This window comes from Mobula hypostoma, chromosome 8 (assembly GCF_963921235.1).
Source record: "Mobula hypostoma chromosome 8, sMobHyp1.1, whole genome shotgun sequence".
NCBI lineage: Eukaryota > Metazoa > Chordata > Chondrichthyes > Myliobatiformes > Myliobatidae > Mobula > Mobula hypostoma.
In genome coordinates this window covers 161,569,613-161,587,960 of record NC_086104.1, presented here as the reverse complement: position 1 = coordinate 161,587,960, position 18,348 = coordinate 161,569,613, and the positions used below count along the sequence as shown (strand labels likewise).

Sequence of the window (18,348 nt, the reverse complement as noted above, 5' to 3'; positions counted from 1 at the left end):
AGTTTGATTTCTGTTTGGGTACTAGTCTTCATTGGAACCCTACAATCTACCCCACACCAATAAACTACCATTGTCCTGGGAGTAGAAACAAGGTAGACTGCTACCATTATGAATACGTTTCCACAGGTACATGCAATACCTCAAGTTGAGGAATGTGCATAGGAAAGGGGTGAAACAGCTGTTCAGCAGTTATTAATATTTTACAGAAGTTTCCAGAATTAAAATCAATATTCTGATTGGGGGAGATGATCATTACACAGAAGTGTTTGAGATACACTGTCTTAAACAATTTGGTAAAAATTAATCTCTCACCCATTAAAAGCCACACCTCACGGTGTGCAAGCAGGTGAACGGATATCAGTAACTTAATTTTTGAACCGCAGTCACCAAACATTTTGATTTATCTTCTCATCCCGGCAATGGAGCAGTCTAATAACTGAACCCTAGCAGTATAGATATGAATCGGATCCAGAATAGTTAGTAACTATCAGTAAAATACAGTACCTGCCTTCCCGTTGGGCCATTCTTGTCATTGCTATTAAAACTATCAAAAAAAGTAAAAAATCTCTCTAAACTCTGGATTGTTCCCCAAGGGAGTACCAATTTTAGGAACTAAGGATCAGGAAAGGCCAGTCCTCAGTGCAGTATGTTTGGTGAAGAGTTCTGGGCTTGTCTCGTGTATTTATAATGTCAATGTTTATCCATAGTTCCTTCAGCCGGCATTTTAACTGACTCCAAATCCTATTTCCTCATTGCCTTATGACCTGCTCCTCTGTAATGGTCAGGTGCAGTTATAATCTTCAAAGAGTAACAGAGCATGGGAACAGGTTCTTCTCCCAATTCATCCATGCCAACCAACCTGTCCAACTCGAAATGCATCTGCCAGTTCTCAGACCAGCTGTGCATTCTGTCAAAGCCACGGTGCACTCCACAACTTTCTCCATTATCCACAACACTGCCACACTTATGCCATCTGCAAACTTACTAACCCACCCTGCCACTTCCTTATCCAAGTCATTTATCCAACTGTTAAATTTTAATTGCCACTTTCTTTACAGTTTAACAATCAATTATCTGTTTGTATTTTAAGAAGTCTTTATATACATAACAGTCTAATAAGCCTCTAGTAGCTATACAAAGTATAATTCTAAAGCTTCTTTGTTCATTCATTAAGAGGCTGGTATTTTCTCATTGGTTGATTTTATGGCAATATTGAATAAGTATTTTCTAATCAGTTGTCTCTTCTCTATGGAATTTTCTAATCTTTTGGGTATAAAAGTAGTTGTTTCATGCTAGATGTCATCTTTAGTTTGTCTCTTCTTCCAATAGTAAGACCCCAGTCACCGTTCAGTTCCTGTTCTCTTGTTTTATCAACTCTTGATAAAATAATCGTGATGCAACAAGTTTTATGCTTTGTTCCTGATTTCTAAAAGAACCTTGGATTTAAATATTGAAATCTGTCAATCACAAAGAGCAGGGTTCCAAATGATCCCTGTGGAACACCACTTGCCACTGACCTTCAGGCAGAAGATGCTCTATCTACTACCATCTTTTGTCTTCTGTGGCCAAGCAAATTTCTACACTTCTACACAGTCAGGATTCTTTCACAGATTAATTCTGAAGCAAAATATTCATTAAGAACCTCCCCAACCTCCTCTGACTCTAGATATATGTTTTCTCTTCTATCCCCGAGTGGTTCTACCCTCACTTTAATCATACTCCTGTTCTTCACAAATGTGTACAATGCCTTGAGAATTTCCTTAATCCTTCTCACCAAGGCCTTCTCATGTCATCCTCTCACTCACTTAAGTCATTTCTGAAGTTCCTTCCTGGCTATTTTATACCTCTGAAGAGCCCTGTTTGATCCTTGCTTCCTAAACCTTAAGTACGCTTCCTCCTTCCTCTGGACGAGGTGTTCCACTTCTCTTGTCAACCATGGATCCTTCACCCTACCATCCATTCCCTGCCTCAATGCGAGAAAACTATCCAGAACTCCATGCAAATGCTTTCTAAACTCCTGTATTTTCACTGCACATTTCCCTGAGTATATTTGTTCTCAATTTATGCTCCTAAATTCCTGTCTAATAAAATTATAATTTGCCATCACCCAATTAAGTACTTTTCTATACCACAAGACATACGAACAGAATTAGACCACTTAGCCCAGTGAGTCTGTTCCGCCATTTCATCATAGCTGATAACATTCTCTCTCTGTCTCAACCTCCTGCCTTCTCCATGTATCCCTTCATACCCTGACTAATCAAGAATCTATCAACATCTGCCTTAAATATACCCAATGACTTGGCCTCCATAGCTGCCTGTGTCAATGAATTCCACAGATTCACCACTCTCTGGCTAAAGAAATTCCACCTAATCTCCATTGTAAAAGGACGCCCCTCTATTCATAGGTTGTGTCTTTTGATGTTAGACTCTCCCAGTATAGGAAACATCTTCTCCACATTCACTTTATCAAGGCTTTTCAACATTCAATAGGTACGTTCTATTCCTGTCCCTGTCAAAGGCTAAGCTAAAGTTCAGGGAGTTGTGGTCACTGTCTCTAAAATGCTCACCTACTGAGAGATCTGTCACCTAACCTGGTTCATTGCCTAGCATTGGTTAAAGACATAATATAAAGGATGAAAAGCATGTACCTTCTTTAGTGCAGTATACACATCCATCTCCACCTGCATTACAAACAGGTCTGGAGAGCTCACCAGCTTCCCCATCAGATCTATGCTGGATGAGGAAAGAAAAATATATCATTATCTGAGCTAATGGTCCACCAACAGCAATATTAATAATAAGAGGCTTGGTTATTTTCTGAGTGTATAGTAAACATCGAGAAACTGATTTCATCCTCTACTGGACTAAAAGCTGTACTGAATGAAGGACAGCTTTAGTTGGAACTCCTGAAATACAAACAGGATAATGGTTAGTTCTTGTGTCAGCTCCATGGTAATGGTTTAGGGATAAGACCATGGAACATCACAGTCCCATGGTAACCACTGAAGGACCAGGGAACATAGGTCCCATGGTAACCACTGAAGGACCAGGGAACATCACCTGGTCCTATGGTAACCACTGTAGGACCAGGAACATGACAGTCCCATGATAACCACTGTACATCAGAATTTCAAAGCCTGTGGTAAAGGGGGAAGCTTCTCAGTCATATTTGTTGGTAATAAGAGGGATATTTTCATACATTTTGGTATCTGTTTTGAGCAATCGATCAGCAATATTTTTATGGAATTTTATTTCACAATTGGAAATTGGCTCAAATTGCCATTTCTTAAAGAAGCACTCCAACTCATCCCAGTCCTTTGCTCTTTTCACTGTGATCCTGAAAATGTTACCTTTGCAAATATTTGAAAAAGTGGGATTGGTAAAGATAGGCATGGTGGTTGGCACAGATGCAGTGGGCCCAACATGCTGTCCCTATGCTGTGACTCTCTATAACTTTATTTATTCAATTTCCTTTTGTAGGTTGCTGTCCAACAGCCTTTCACTCAATGTAAACTGAATTGCTATGTGCAAAAAATTTTCATCTACTCCTTGTACTTCTGCGGTTAGCTTAAACCTACGTACCTAGATTAAAGACTTTACTGTGGAAACAATTTCTCCATGTTTAGTTGATAGTAATTGTAAATAACTACATTAAAATTCCTTGCAAGTTGCTTTGCTCCAGTCATTCCAGCCATTTCAGTGTTACATTAACTGAGACACAAGATGGCAAATACTATAATCATAAGTGAAAAACAAACTGCTGGAGGAACTCAGTGGATCTGGCAGTTGCAGTGGAGGCAGACTCGGTGCCAGATAGTCAACACTGAGCTTTAGTCATAGTCATACTTTATTGAACACGGGAGAAATTGGTTTTCGTTACAGTTGCACCATAAATAATTAAATAGTAATAATAAAACCATAAATAGTTAAATAGTAATATGTAAATTATGCCAGTAAACTATGAAATAAGTCCAGGACCAGCCTATTGGCTCAGGGTGTTTGACCCTCCAAGGGAAGAGTTGTAAAGTTTGATGGCCACAGGCAGGAATGACTTCCTACGACGCTCTGTGCTGCATCTCGGTGGAATGAGTCTCTGGCTGAATGTACTCCTGTGCCCACCCAGTACATTATGTAGTGGATGGGAGACATTGACCAAGATGGCATGCAACTTGGACAGCATCCTCTTTTCAGACACCACCGTCAGAGAGTCCAGTTCCATCCCCACAACATCACTGGCCTTACGAATGAGTTTGTTGATTCTGTTGGTGTCTGTCACCCTCAGCCTGCTGCCCCAGCACACAACAGCAAACATGATAGCACTGGCCACCACAGACTCGTAGAACATCTTCAGCATCGTCCGGCAGATGTTAAAGGACCTCAGTCTCCTCAAGAAATAGAGACGGCTCTGACCCTTCTTGTAGACAGCCTCAGTGTTCTTTGACCAGTCCAGTTTATTGTCAATTCATATCCCCAGGTATTTGTAATCCTCCACCATGTCCACCCTGACCCCCTGGATGGAAACAGGGGTCACCAATACCTTAGCTCTCCTCAGGTCTCCCACCAGCTCCTTAGTCTTTTTCACATTAAGGTACAGATAATTCTGCTCACACCATGTGACAAAGTTTCCTACCGTAGCCCTGTACTCAGCCTCATCTCCCTTGCTGATGCATCCAACTATGGCAGAGTCATCAGAAAACTTCTGAAGATGACAAGACTCTATGCGACTCAAAGAGTCAAAGACCCTTTGTCATAGTCATACTTTATTGATCCCGGGGGAAATTGGTTTTCATTACAGTTGCACCATAAATAATAAACAGTAATAGAAATAGTAATAGTAATATTACTATTAGTAAATAGTAATAGTCATAGAAATAATAAATAGTAATAGAATAGTAATAGAAAATAGTATAAATAGTTAAATAGCAATATGTAAGTTATGCCAGTAAATTATGAAATAAGTCCAGCATCAGCCTATCGGCTCAGGGTGTCTGACCCTCCAAGGGAGGAGTCTGACTACCCATGACCAATCTGGACATCAGAAGTTTGAGAGAGAGGGATTTCACTCAGGTCCACTACCTGAGTAGAAAAAGGCAGCAGTGGATTGCTGCAGTGTAATTGAGTTCAGTCCAGTGACCAATCTGGATATCAGAAGTTTGAGTGCAGGGGATTTCACTTAGGTCCCTACCTGAGTAGAAAAAGGCAGCAGTGGATTGCGACACCATAACTGAGCTTTGACCAGTGACTAATACACACTTCAGATTGATTTGCAAGAGCAAATTAAAGGAAGGCAGGGGCAAGTACTGACTTTCTCAGTGGACAAAGTCAGAGTGGTGACCTTGCGGCTTTACCTCTGAGGCTTCAGTAAGGAGAGGCTTCAGTCAGAGAAAGCAAAGAAAAGAAAAACTCAGGATTAATTTTTTTTTCATCCTTTCCTTTTTATATCTGCTCAGTTAGGACAGTAGAGATGCCAGACAGGATAGTTGAATGCGTCTCTTCTGAGAAGTGGGAAGGTAGGGAGATCTCCAGTACCCTTTACGACTACAACTGTGAGAAGTCCATCCAGCTGCAGCTACTAACAATCCGCGTTAACGAGTTGGAACTGGAACTGGATGAACTCTGGATCATTCGGGGGAGTGAGAGAGGTAGTAACACTCAATGTGCAGGACACAGGAAACTGGGTGACAGTCAGGAAGGGGAAAGGGGATAAGGAGTCAATGCAGAGTACCGCTGTGGCCATCCACCTCAACAACAGGTATATCCCTTTGGATATTGTGGTTGGGAGGTGGGGTAAATCTAACAGAGAAAAGTCACAGTGATCAGGTCTCTGGCACTGAGTCTGGCTCTGTGATACAGAAGGGAAGGGGGGTAGAAGTGGCACACACAGTGATAGAGGATTCATTAGTTAGGGGAATGGACTGAGGTTCCCAGATGATATATTACCTCCTGGGTGCCAGGATCCAGGACCTCTTGGATTGAGTCCTTAGCATGCTTAAGTGGGAGGGTGAACAGCCAGAGGTCGTAGTCCGTGTAGGTACAAATAACGTGGGTAGGACGAGTGACGAGGTTCTGCACATGGAGTTCAGGGAGTTAGGTGCTAAGTTAAAGAGCAAGACCTCCAGGGTTGTGATCTCAGGATTGCCACCTGTGTCACGTGTTTGTGAGGCCAGAACTAGAAAGATAATATGGTTTAACACTTGGCTAAAGAGTTGGTGTAGGAGGAAGGGCATAATATTTTCGGATCATTAGGCAGTCTTCCAGGGAAGGTGGCACTGAAATGGTGGGGTACTAATATCCTAACGGGAAGGTTTGTTAATGCTGCCTGGTGGAGTTTAAACTAGAGTTGCAGAGGGATGGGAACCAGAGTGCCAGAACAGTTAGTGGAGAGGCTGTGGAGGCAGATGTTAGTAAGACCGCAGACAAAGTAAGGAATCAGAACATAGAACATAGAATAGTACAGCACAGTACAGGCCCTTCGGCCCACAATGTTGTCCTGACCCTCAAACCTTGCCTCCCATATAACCCCCCACTTTAAATTCGTCCATATACCTGTCTAGCAGTCTCTTAAATTTCACTAGTGTATCTGCCTCCATCATTGACTCAGGCAGTGTATTCCGGGCACCAACCACTCTGAGTAAAAATACCTTCCACTAATATCCCCCTTGATCTTCCCACCCTTTACCTTAAAGCCATGTCCTCTTGTATTGAGCAGTGGTGCCCTGGGGAAGAGGCGCTGGCTATCCACTCTATCTATTCCTCTTAATATCTTGTACACCTCTATCATGTCTCCTCTCATCCTCCTTCTCTCCAAAGAGTAAAGCCCTAGCTCCCTTCATCTCTGATCATAATGTATACTCTCTAAACCAGGCAGTATCCTGGGAAATCTCCTCTGTACCGTTTCCAATGCTTCCACATCCTTCCTGTAGTGAGGCGACCAGAACTGGACACAGTACTCCAAGTGAGGCCTAACCAAAGTTTTATACAGCTGCATCATTACCTCGCGACTCTTAAACTCTATTCCTCGACTTATGAAAGCTAACACCCCATAAGCTATCTACTTGTGAGGCAACTTTCAGGGATCTGTGGACATGTACCCTCAGATCCCTCAGCTCCTCAATGCTACCAAGTACCCTGCCATTTACTTTGTACTCTGCCTTGGAGGTTGTCCTTCCAAAGTGTACCACCTCACACTTCTCCAGGTTGAACTCCATCTGCCACTTCTCAGCCCACTTCTGCATCCTATCAATGTCTCTCTGCAATCTTCGACAATCCTCTACACTATCTACAACATCACCAACCTTTGTGTCATCTGTAAACTTGCCAACTCACCCTTCTACCCCCACATCCAGGTCGTTAATAAAAATCACGAAAAGTAGAGGTCCCAGAACCGATCCCTGTAAGACACCACTAGTCACAACCCTCCAAACCGAATGTATTCCCTCCACCACAACCCTCTGCCTTCTGCCTATTCTGAATCCACCTGGCTAAACTTCCCTGAATCCCATGCCTTCTGGCTTTCTGAAAAAGCCTTCTGTGTGGAACCTTGTCAAATGCCTTACTAAAATCCATACAGATCACATCCACTGCACTACCTCATCTATATGCCTGGTCACCTCCTCAAAGAACTCTATCAGGCTTGTTACACATGATCTGCCCTTCACAAAGCCATGCTGACTGTCCCTGATCAGACCATGGTTCTCCAAATCCCCATAGATCCTATCTCTAAGAATATTTTCCAACAGCTTTCCCACCACAGACGTAAGGCTCACTGGTCTATAATTACCCGGACTATCCCTACTACCTTTTTTGAACTAGGGGACAACATTTACCTCCTTCCAGTCCTCTGGTACCATTCCTGTGGACAACGAGGACATAAAGATCCTAACCAGAGGCTCAGCAATCTCTTCCTTCGCCTCGTGGAGCAGCCTGCGGAATATTCCGTCAGGCCCCAGGGACTTCTCTGTCCTAATGTATTTTAACAACTCCAACACCTCCTCTCCCTTAATATCAACATGCTCCAGAACATCAACCTCACTCATATTGTCCTCATCGTCATCAAGTTCCCTCACATTAGTGAATACCGAAGAGAAGTATTCATTGAGGATCTCGCTCGCTCACTTCCACAGCCTCCAGGCACATCTTCCCACCTTTATCTCTAATCGGTCCTACCTTCACTCCTGTCATCCTTTTGTTCTTCACATAATTGAAGAATGCCTTGGGGTTTTTCTTTACCCTACTCGCCAAGGCCTTCTCATGCCCCCTTCTTGCTCTTTTCAACCCCCTTCTTAATCTCCTTTCTTGCTATCCTATATTCCTCAATAGACCCATCTGATCCTTGCTTCCTAAACCTCACGTATGCTGCCTTGTTCCACCTGACTAGATTTTCCACCTCACTTGTCACCCATGGTTCCTTCACCCTACCATTCTTTATCTTCCTCACCGGGACAAATTTACCCCTAACATCCTGCAAGAGATCCCTAAACATCGACCACATGTCCATAGTACATTTCCTTGCAAAAACATCATCCCAATTCACACCTGCAAGTTCTAGCCTTATAGCCTCATAATTTGCCCTTCCCCAATTGAAAATTTTCCTGTCCTCTCTGATTCTATCCTTTTCCATGATAATGCTAAAGGCCAGGGAGCAGTGGTCACTGTCCCCCAGATGCTCACCCACTGAGAGATCTGTGACCTGACCCGGTTCGTTACCTAACACTAGATCTAGTATGGCATTCCCCCAGTCGGCCTGTCCACATACTGTGACAGGAATCCGTCCTGGACACACTTAACAAACTCTGCCCCATCTAAACCCTTGGAACTAATCAGGTGCCAATCAATATTAGGGAAGTTAAAGTCACCCATGATAACAACTCTCTTATTTTTGCATCTTTCCAAAATCTGCCTCCCAATCCGCTCCTCGGTATCTCTGCTGCTACCAGGGGGCCTATAGAATACTCCCAATAGAATAACTGTTCCCCTCCTGTTCCTGACTTCCACCCATACTGACTCAAAAGAGGATCCTGCCACATTACCCACCCCTTCTATAGCTGTAATAGTATCCCTGACGAGTAATGCCACCCCTCCTCTCCTTCCCCCCTCCCCATCCCTTTTAAAGCACTGAAATCCAGGAATAGAATCCATTCCTGCCTTGGTTCCAGCCAAGTCTCTGTAATGGCCACTACATCATAATTCCATGAATGTATCCAAGCTCTCAGTTCATCACCTTTGTTCCTGATGCTTCTTGAATTGAAGTAAACACACTTTCGCCCTTCTACCTTACTACCTTTACACCCTTTATTCTGCTTCTCTTTCCTCAAAGCCTCTCTATATGTTAGATCTGGCTTTACTCCATGCACTTCTTTCACTGCTCTATCGCTGCGGGTCCCATCCCGCTTGCATATTATTTTAAACCCTCCTGAACCATGCTAGCAAACCTACCCGTAAGGATATTGCTCCCCCTCGAGATCAGGTGCAACCCATCCAATCTGTACAGGTCCCATCTTCCCCAGAAGAGATCCCAATGATCCAAAAATCTTAAATCCTGCCCCCTGCACCAACTCCTCAGCCACACATTCAACTGCCGTCTCCTCCAATTCTTACCATCACTGTCATGTAGAACTGGCAGCAATCCTGAGAACGCCACCCTTGAGGTCCTGTTCTTCAGCCTTCTGCCTAGTTCCCGAAACTTACACTTCAAGACCTCATCCCTCTTCCTGCCTATGTCGTTGGTACCAACATATATCACGATTTCTGGTTGCTTTCCCTCTCGTACCAGGATGTCATGCACCCGGTCAGAGACACCTCAGACTCTGGTTCCCGGGAGGCAACAAACCATGCGGGTGTCCTTCTCACGTCCACAAAATCTCCTGTCTACTCCCCTGACTATAGAGTCTCCAATGACGACAGCTCTCCTCTTCTCCGTCCCACCCTTCTGCACCACTGGGTCAGACTCAGTGTCAGGGGCCCTGCCACCGTGGCTCACACCTGGTCAGTCGTCCCCGCCAACAGTATTCAGGGGAATGGCTACAAGGGGGCTCTGCACTACCTGTCTACACACCTTCGCTTTCTCCCTTCTGAATGTCACCCAGTGACCTGCTTCCGGCAGCCTAGGTGTGACTACCTCCCTGTAGCTTGCATCTATGACTGCTTTATGAGTTGAAGGTCATCCAGCTGCTGCTCCAGATTCCTTACATGGTCTTCCAGATCACCCAGCCGCATGCACGTCTGGCAGATGTGACTCTGCGGGAGAGGGGAGTCCCCCCAAGACTGCCACATCTCACATGAGAGGCACATCACCGTCTCAGGAGGCACTGTAAAGTCCTCTGCCTCTTCTCGTCAAAGCCTCTCGAGTCAAAGCCTCAAAGCTCCACTCCTTCACTGGCCCACTCACTCACTGGCCGCTCTGCTTGAGCTACCCCTCTATTCATTTGCTTGAACTTTTCAGACTGCTTGGTCATCTGACCTCGATTGCCCAATCAGCTGCTTTCTGCTGAGTCTGAGCTATTCAGAATCTTGATTGACTTGACTGCACAGTCCAACTGCCAAAACTGCCAGAATCTCTCGAGCCAAAGCCTCAAAGCTCCACTCCTTCACTGGCCCACTCACTCACTGAAGTTTGAGCATAGCGTGACTTGTGTCCTGAGCTGCGTATACGTCAATGCAAGAAGTATCGCAGGAAAGGTGGATGAGTTTAGGGCATGGCTCAGCACCTGGAATTATGACATTGTGCCTTTAGTGAGACTTTATTGCAGGAGGGACAGGACTGACACCTCAATATTCTGAGGTTCCATTGTTTTTTTAAATGTGAGAGCAGGAGGGAAAACATCATGGCAGTGCTCTATCAGGACAGACTAAAGAACTAGACTAGGTGTTATGGGTGGAAGTGGGAAATAAGAAAAGTATAACCACGTTAATGGGGCTATATTACAGACCACCCAACAGTCCTAGGGGTTTAGAGGAATAAATTTATAATAAGATTGCAGACTATTGCAAGAAACATAAGGCTGTTATAGTAGGTGATATTGACCGAGAATCCCATACTGTAAAAGGACTAGATGGAATAGAGTTGGCAAATACGTTCAGTATCTTCAACCTGGTATGGAAGTTGTCCTGTCCAAGACCAGAAGCTGCAGAAGATCGTGAATACGGCGAAGCACATCACACAAACCAATCTTCCGTCCTTGGACTCACTTTACACCGCCCGCTGTCGGAGCAGTGCTGCCAGGATAATCAAGGACACGACCCACCCAGCCAACACACTTTTCATCCCTCTTCCCTCCGGGAGAAGGCTCAAGAGCTTGAAGACTCGTACGGCCAGATTTGGGAACAGCTTCTTTCCAACTGTGATAAGACTGCTGAACGGATCCTGATCTGGATCTGGGCCGTACCCTCTAATTATCCGAACCTGCATCTCGGTTTTTTTGCACTACCTTATTACCCATTTTTCTATTTTCTATTTATGATCTATAACTTAAATTTTTAATATTTACTATCGATTTGTAATCCAGGGAGCGGGAAGCGCAGAATCAAATATCGCTATGATGATTGTACGTTCTAGTATCAATTGTTTGGTGACAATAATGTATAAATAAATAAATAAATAAAGTTTTCTTCATCAGTACGTTTAAGTCACGATGAGAGATCATGTGATACTGGATCTGCTATTAGGGAATGAGACAGGGCAGGTGACAGATTGTGTAGGGGGAACACTTTGCTTCCAGTGGCCACAATCCCATGAATTTCAAAATAAGTATGCAAAATGATAAGCCTGGTCCGAGGGTTGAAATTCTAAACTGAAGGAGGGCCAATTTTGATGGTATCAGAAACAACCTGGCAAGTGTGGATTGGGACAGGCCGTTTTCTGGCATAGGTGTACTTGGAAAGCGGGAGGACTTTCAAACTAAATTTTGAGAGTACAAAGCTTGTCAGAATAAAAGGCAAAGATAACAAGAGTAGAGAACCTTGGTTTTCAAGAGATATTGAGAGAAAAAAGGAGGTACATAGCAGGTGTTAGCAAACAGGAAGAAATGAGGTTCTTATGGAGTATAAGAAATGCAAGCGAACACTTGAGAAAAAAAGTCAGGAAGGCTAAAAGAAGGCATGACATTACTCCAGCAGAGAAGGTGAAGGAGTATCTTAAGTGATTCTGGAGGTATGTTAAGAGCAAAAGGATTGCAAGGGGCAAAATTGGTCCTGTGGAAGATCAGGATGGTAATTGATGTGTGGAGACAAAACAGGCAGGGGAGATCTTAAACACGTTATTTGCATCTATATTTACTCAGGAGATGGATACAGGGTCTATAGAAATGAGGCAAAGTGCATCTACTGCATGGACCCTGTACAGATCACAGAGGAGGTGGTGTTTGCTACCCTAAGGAAAATTAAGGTGGATAAATCCCCAGGGCCTGACAAAGTATTCCCTTGAACCTTATGGGAGGCAAGTGCAGAAATTGCTGGGGCCCTAGTAGAGATATTTAAAACATCCTTAGTTACAGGAGAAGTACTAGAGGATTGGAGGATAGCCAATGTTGTTTCACTGTTCAAAGAATTCTCTAAACATAAACAAGTACAGGCCAGTGAGTCTGACATTAGTTGTGGGAAAGTATTCGAAGGTATTGAAAGGGACTGCATAGATAAGTATTTCGATAGACAAGGACTGATTAAGGATAGTCAGCAGGCTTTGAGCATGGTAGGTCAAGTCTAACCAATCTTAGAGATTTGAGGAAGTTACCAGGAAAGTGGATGAAGGCAAAGCAGTGGATGCTGTCTACATGGACATTAGTAAGGCATTTGACAAGGTCCCACATGGGAGTCTGGTCCAGAAGGTTCAGTTGTCTGGCATTCAGGGTGAGTTAAGTAAACTGGATTAGACATTGGCTTCCTGGGAGAAGCCAGTGTAGTAGTACAGGGTTGCCTCTCTGACTGGAGGCCTGTTACTAGTGGTGTGCCACAGGGACTGGTGCTGGATCCCTTGTTGTTTTTCATCTATATCTGCATCAGCTGGAAAAATGGGCTGAAAAATAGCAGACTGAATTTAATGCACACAAATGCAAGGTTTGCACTTCAGTAGGACCAGTCGGGATAGGTCTTACACAGTGAACAGTAAGACAATGAGGAGTGTGGTAGAACAAAGGGATCTGCTTATACAGGTATATAATTTGTTCAAAGTGGTGTCACAGGAGATGTGGTCGTAAAGGAAGCATTGGCCTTCATAAATCAATGTATTGAGTACAGAAGATGGAATGTTACGTTGAAGTTGCATAAGACACTGGTGAGGCCTAATTTGGAGGTTTGTATGCAGTTTTGTTCACCTACTTACAGGAAAGATGTTAACAAAGTTGAAAGAGTGCAGCGAAAATTTACAAGGATGCTGCCGAGTCTGGAGGACTCGAGTTATGAGGAAAGACTGAATAGGTTAGGGCTGTATTCTTTAGAACGTAGAAGATTGAGAGGGGATTTGCAAGAGGTATACAAAATTATGAGGGGTACCAATAGGGTAAATACAAGACTCATATGTCAATGATAATAAATCTGATTTTGACTTCAATGACAAGCAATGCTTTACAGTTCTTTGTCCATAAAAGGGTTGGATCTTCAAAAAAAAAAAGAAAAAAAGTCTGAATTACCTCAGTTCTCGCAGGAGTTCAACACTTTGGTGAGTCATGAGATTGTTCAAAAGCCACTCAAGACACCTGTAATTAAAACAATTCAATAATTTAGCAAAAACCAGATAGGCTTTGGGGCTCCGGCACCTTTATGCTTTGTAGTCTATTCTAATTACTAAAAATAACATAGAACATAGAAATCTACAGCACATTACAGGCCCCTCAGCCCACAATGTTGTGCCAACCATGTAAACTACTCCTGAGTCTGTCTAGAATTTCCCTAGGACATCGACCTCTATTTTTCTAAGCTCCATGTACCTATCTAAGAGGCTCTTAAAAGCCCCTATTGTATCCAGATTTCTACTGAGATCAACAATTTGTAAAAAGATTCAGGTATCGACACAGATCCTCTTGTTCAAAGACAGTCCAAGATTTCTCTTGTACCTGAGGTCTTTCTGCGAATAGGCACTCACCATCAGGGAAATTTTGAGGGTTAACACTTCACAGTTGCTACCTGCCCTGATTAATTGTTCACTTTTATTACGAGCCAACACATTTGAATCTTCACTTTTTTTAAGGCATCCGTTAGTCTTGCGAGACCATGGATCTGCACCTGGAAAGTCTTCACTCTCCAGGGCACAGGCCTGGGCAAGGTTGTATAGAAGACCAGCAGTTGCCCATGCTGTAAGTCTCCCCTCTCCACAACACTATTAGGACCCATACAGCTTGGCACCAGTGTCAACGCAGAGCAATGTGTGATTAAGTGCCTTGCTCAAAGACACAACACGTTTCCTCGGCTGGGGCTCGAACTCACAACCTTCAGGTAGCTTGTCCAATGCCTTAACCCACTTGGCCACGCGCCCACACAATCTTCACTGATTCATCAGTTATCAGAATGGGAGATGATTTCATTGAGGGATGAGAAGAAGGAATTCTCCTCCCAGAAGGTGGTAACTCTTTAGAATTCTCTTTCCTGGAAGGTTATGGAACCTCAGTCTAAGTTCTTTCAAAATAGTGATCCAAAACGCTCAGAAAACTGAGATGTGCGAAAACTGGAAGAAAATGGTGCTAAGGTGCTAGATCAACTTTGAACTTGATGAAAGGCAGAACAAACTTGAAGCAACAAATAATCTACATAATTTTATGTCCTTATGAAATACAGGATAGAACGCTATCAAACTGCTATGTAAATACTTTGGAACGAAAATAAACCCACAGACTAATGATGGAAGGGAGAGTGAGGGAAAGGATGAAGGATGAATAGCAACTGTGTCAGGAAATATTTAGGAGATTATGGGCATCAGATTATGATCTGAAAATTCATAATTCAAAAATAGTATCATGTTCCCTAAAAAGCCTTCATACGAGTCTGAATTTCAAAACATTCATTTGTTGGAACCATGCTGTATTGTTGAGCGTGATACAAAATCTGAAGTACATCTTCTGTACTCAATCCAACACCTTGCACACAATGGAAGCAGTAAGTGCGCTGAGCAAAGACAGGCCAGAGGATCAGCCAGGGTCATGAGCATATTCTTACTGCAAGAGAAGAAGCTGCTCAAAGTTCAAAGTAAATTTATTATCCAGGTACCTATATGTCACCACATACTACTCTGACATTCATTTTGTTGCAGGTACTTACAGTAGAACAAAGAAATACGATAGATTTATTGAAACACTACACACAAGGACTGACAAACAACCAATGTGCAAAGAATACAGATTGTGCAAATACAGAATAAATAAATAATACTGAAAACACGAGTTGTAGAGTCCTTGAATGTGACTCTGTAGGTTGTGGAATCAGTTCAGTGTTGAGGTGAATGAAGTTATCCACAATGGTTCAGGAGCCTGATGGTTGGGGGGTAATAACTCAAGTTAGAGGGAAGTCTGAAATCAGAGCAAGTCCATCCCTGGCACTGACTTGAGAGCAAAATATATACAGGAGAGAAATCTGCTGTTAGAGCTCATGCTGACACAACTGAATGTATGGAGATAAGTAGAATCACTAGCTGATACCCCTTGCAAGTGGAACAAGTGCTAGACCTGCCCCTACACTTCCTCCCTCACTACCATTAAGGGCCCCAACCGTCCTTCCATTTGAGGCGACACTCTAACTGTGAGTCTGTTGGGATCATCCGGTGCTCCCTGTGTGGCCTCCTGTATATCAGTGAGACCCAATGTACATTAGGAGATTATGCTCCATCCACCAGAAAAAATGGGATCTCCCGGTGGCCACCCATTTTAATTCTACTTCCAATTCTGACATGTCTCTCCATGGCCTCTACTGCCAGGATGAGGCCACACTCAGGTTGGAGGAGCAGCACCTTATATTGCGTTTGGGTAGCCTCCAATCTGATGGTATGAACATCGATTTCTCGAACTTCCAGTAATTGCCCCACCCCCTTCCTTCACCATTCCCTATTCCCGTTTCCCTCTCTCAGCTTATCTCCTTACCTACCCCTCACTTCCCTATGGTGCTCCTCCCCCTTTCTCTTTCTTCCATGGCATTCTGTCCTCTCCCATCACATTCGCCTTTTCCAGCCCTTTATCTTTTTCACCAATCGACTTCCCAGCTCTTTACTTCACCCCTCCCCTTCTCCCAGTTTCACCTATCAACTACTACCTTGTATTTCTTCCTTCCCTCTCCCCACCTTCTTATGCTGAATTCATTATTTTTCCCTCCAGTCTTGATGAAGGGTCTCGGCCCGAAACGTCAACTGTTTACTCTTTTCCATAGATGCTGCCTGGCCTGGTGAGTTCCTCCAGCGTTTTGTGTGTGTTGTTGAGCTGATACTCTGACAGAACCAAAAGGCAGATTTCTCAACCATGATGTGGAAACAATGTGACATAATTATAAAGCAAATATCAGAATATTTTCCAGTACTCACTTCTGCATTACTGAGTCCAAGCCATAAGTCTCAGCTGCTGCATAGAAGCCACAAACAGTTTTGGAACTGATTGTTTCCTTCATAGTTTCACCACACTGTTGAATCAAACTGTCCTTCAGCAAACAAAGAGAGTAAAAGCAATGTAAACACAGCAGCAATAACGTGTTCGGAGCTATAATACTGCACGATCGAAGTCACCCAACACAACCAGAGGTGTCCTCCAAAGAATCTGCCCATGTGTTCTCATTACCATTTAATGAGAACATACTTAACTCCTGACTCTTTCGCCAAACCCTCTAAACCCTTTGATTAACAAAAGTATCTTCAACACCAACTCCCCTTCATTTAGGAAAAATAAATTCTAACTGATTAGGAATCCTTTCCAAAAGTTTGGCCACCACTGGTCTATAATCCCAAGATTACCCTTAATATCTTTCTTGAACAACAGAACACTTATCATCCTCTAATCCTCAGGTATCACTCCTGTGGCCAGCGAGAATGAAAATATAATTGTCAATGGCCCAGCATCTCCTCTTGCTTCCTGATATAATCTGTGGTATATATTGTCCTGCCCTAGTAACCTTCCTATCGTTATAGAAACATAGACATCTACAGCACATCACAGGCCCTTTGGCTCACAACGTTGTGCCGACTATGTAACCCAGGGGTCACTAACCTTTTTTGCACTGCGGACTGGTTTAATATTCACAATATTCTTGCAGACGGGCCGACCGGGGGTGGGCGGGGTGTTCAAGTAGGGTTAAACTCACCTCAACATGTCTTTTACAGTTAGGATTGCCAACTTTCTCACTCCCAAATAAGGGACAAAAGTAGCAGTCAAATCCCAGGACACTTTACCCCAGGAAAGACTACTATGACCGTGAAGCCTTGCGCAGGCACCTGTCTGCGCATGCGTGACGTGCGTATGCGATGTGCACATGCGCCTACGTGCTGATTTTTCTCCTCACACAAATTGATTTTGCCTTCATCTTCCCGACTATACTGTATATACATTATTTCTACTTTATATAGGCTGTGTACTTATCATATCATTCCTGCTTTACTATATATTAGTGTTATTTATTTTCGGTTTTATGTGTTATTTGGTATGATTTGGTAGGTTATTTTTTGGGTCTGGGAACGCTCAAAAATTTTTCCCATATAAATTAATGGTAATTGCTTCTTCGCTTCACGCCATTTCGGCACGAAAGGTTTCATAGGAACGCTGTACCTTAGCGGGGGAAATACGGGACAAACCAATTTAACCCAATATACGGGATGTCCCGGCAAATATGGGACAGTTGGCAACCCTATGTCCAAGTTCAACAGTGTGTGACAGGGAATGAGGAAAGGTGCAGCTGACTCATATCGTTTCCTCACGGCCCGGTAGCATATGCTTTGTGGCCCAGTAGTTGGGGACTGCTGATGTAACCTACTCTAGAAACTGCCCAGAATTTCCCTACTGCATAGCCCTCTATTTTTCTAAGTTCCATGTACCTATCTAAGAGTCTTTTAAAAGACCCTATTGTATCTGCCTCTACCATCTTTGCTGGCAGTGCATCCCACACACCCACCACTCTCTGTGTGAAAATTTACCTCTGACATCCCCCTTGTACCTACTTCCAAGCTCCTTAAAACTATGCCCCCTTGTGATAGCCTCTGGCTATCCACACGATCAACGCTCCTCATCATCTTATACACCTCTATCAGGTCATCTCTAATCCTCTGTCGCTCCAAGGAGGAAAGGTCACGTTTACTCAACCTATTCTCATAAGGTATGCTCCCCAATCCAGGCAACATCCTTGAAAATCTCCTCTGCAATGTCTCTATAGTACCCACATCCTTCCTGCAAT

At 43.5% G+C, this 18,348-nt stretch overlaps 1 protein-coding gene across 4 annotated transcripts in view; it reads right to left on the bottom strand.

Annotated features, from left to right (window-relative positions):
* gmcl1 (germ cell-less, spermatogenesis associated) overlaps positions 1-18,348 on the bottom strand; it is a 209,041-nt gene that overhangs the window by 127,696 nt on the left and 62,997 nt on the right. For all 4 annotated transcript variants that reach the window (XM_063057247.1, XM_063057246.1, XM_063057244.1 and 1 more), the window contains exons 5-7: positions 16,496-16,608; positions 13,626-13,691; positions 2,652-2,736 (exon numbers count right to left, since the gene is read on the bottom strand). In XM_063057247.1, coding sequence (XP_062913317.1) covers positions 2,652-2,736; positions 13,626-13,691; positions 16,496-16,608 — 264 coding nt within the window. The remainder of the gene's footprint in view (positions 1-2,651; positions 2,737-13,625; positions 13,692-16,495; positions 16,609-18,348) is intronic.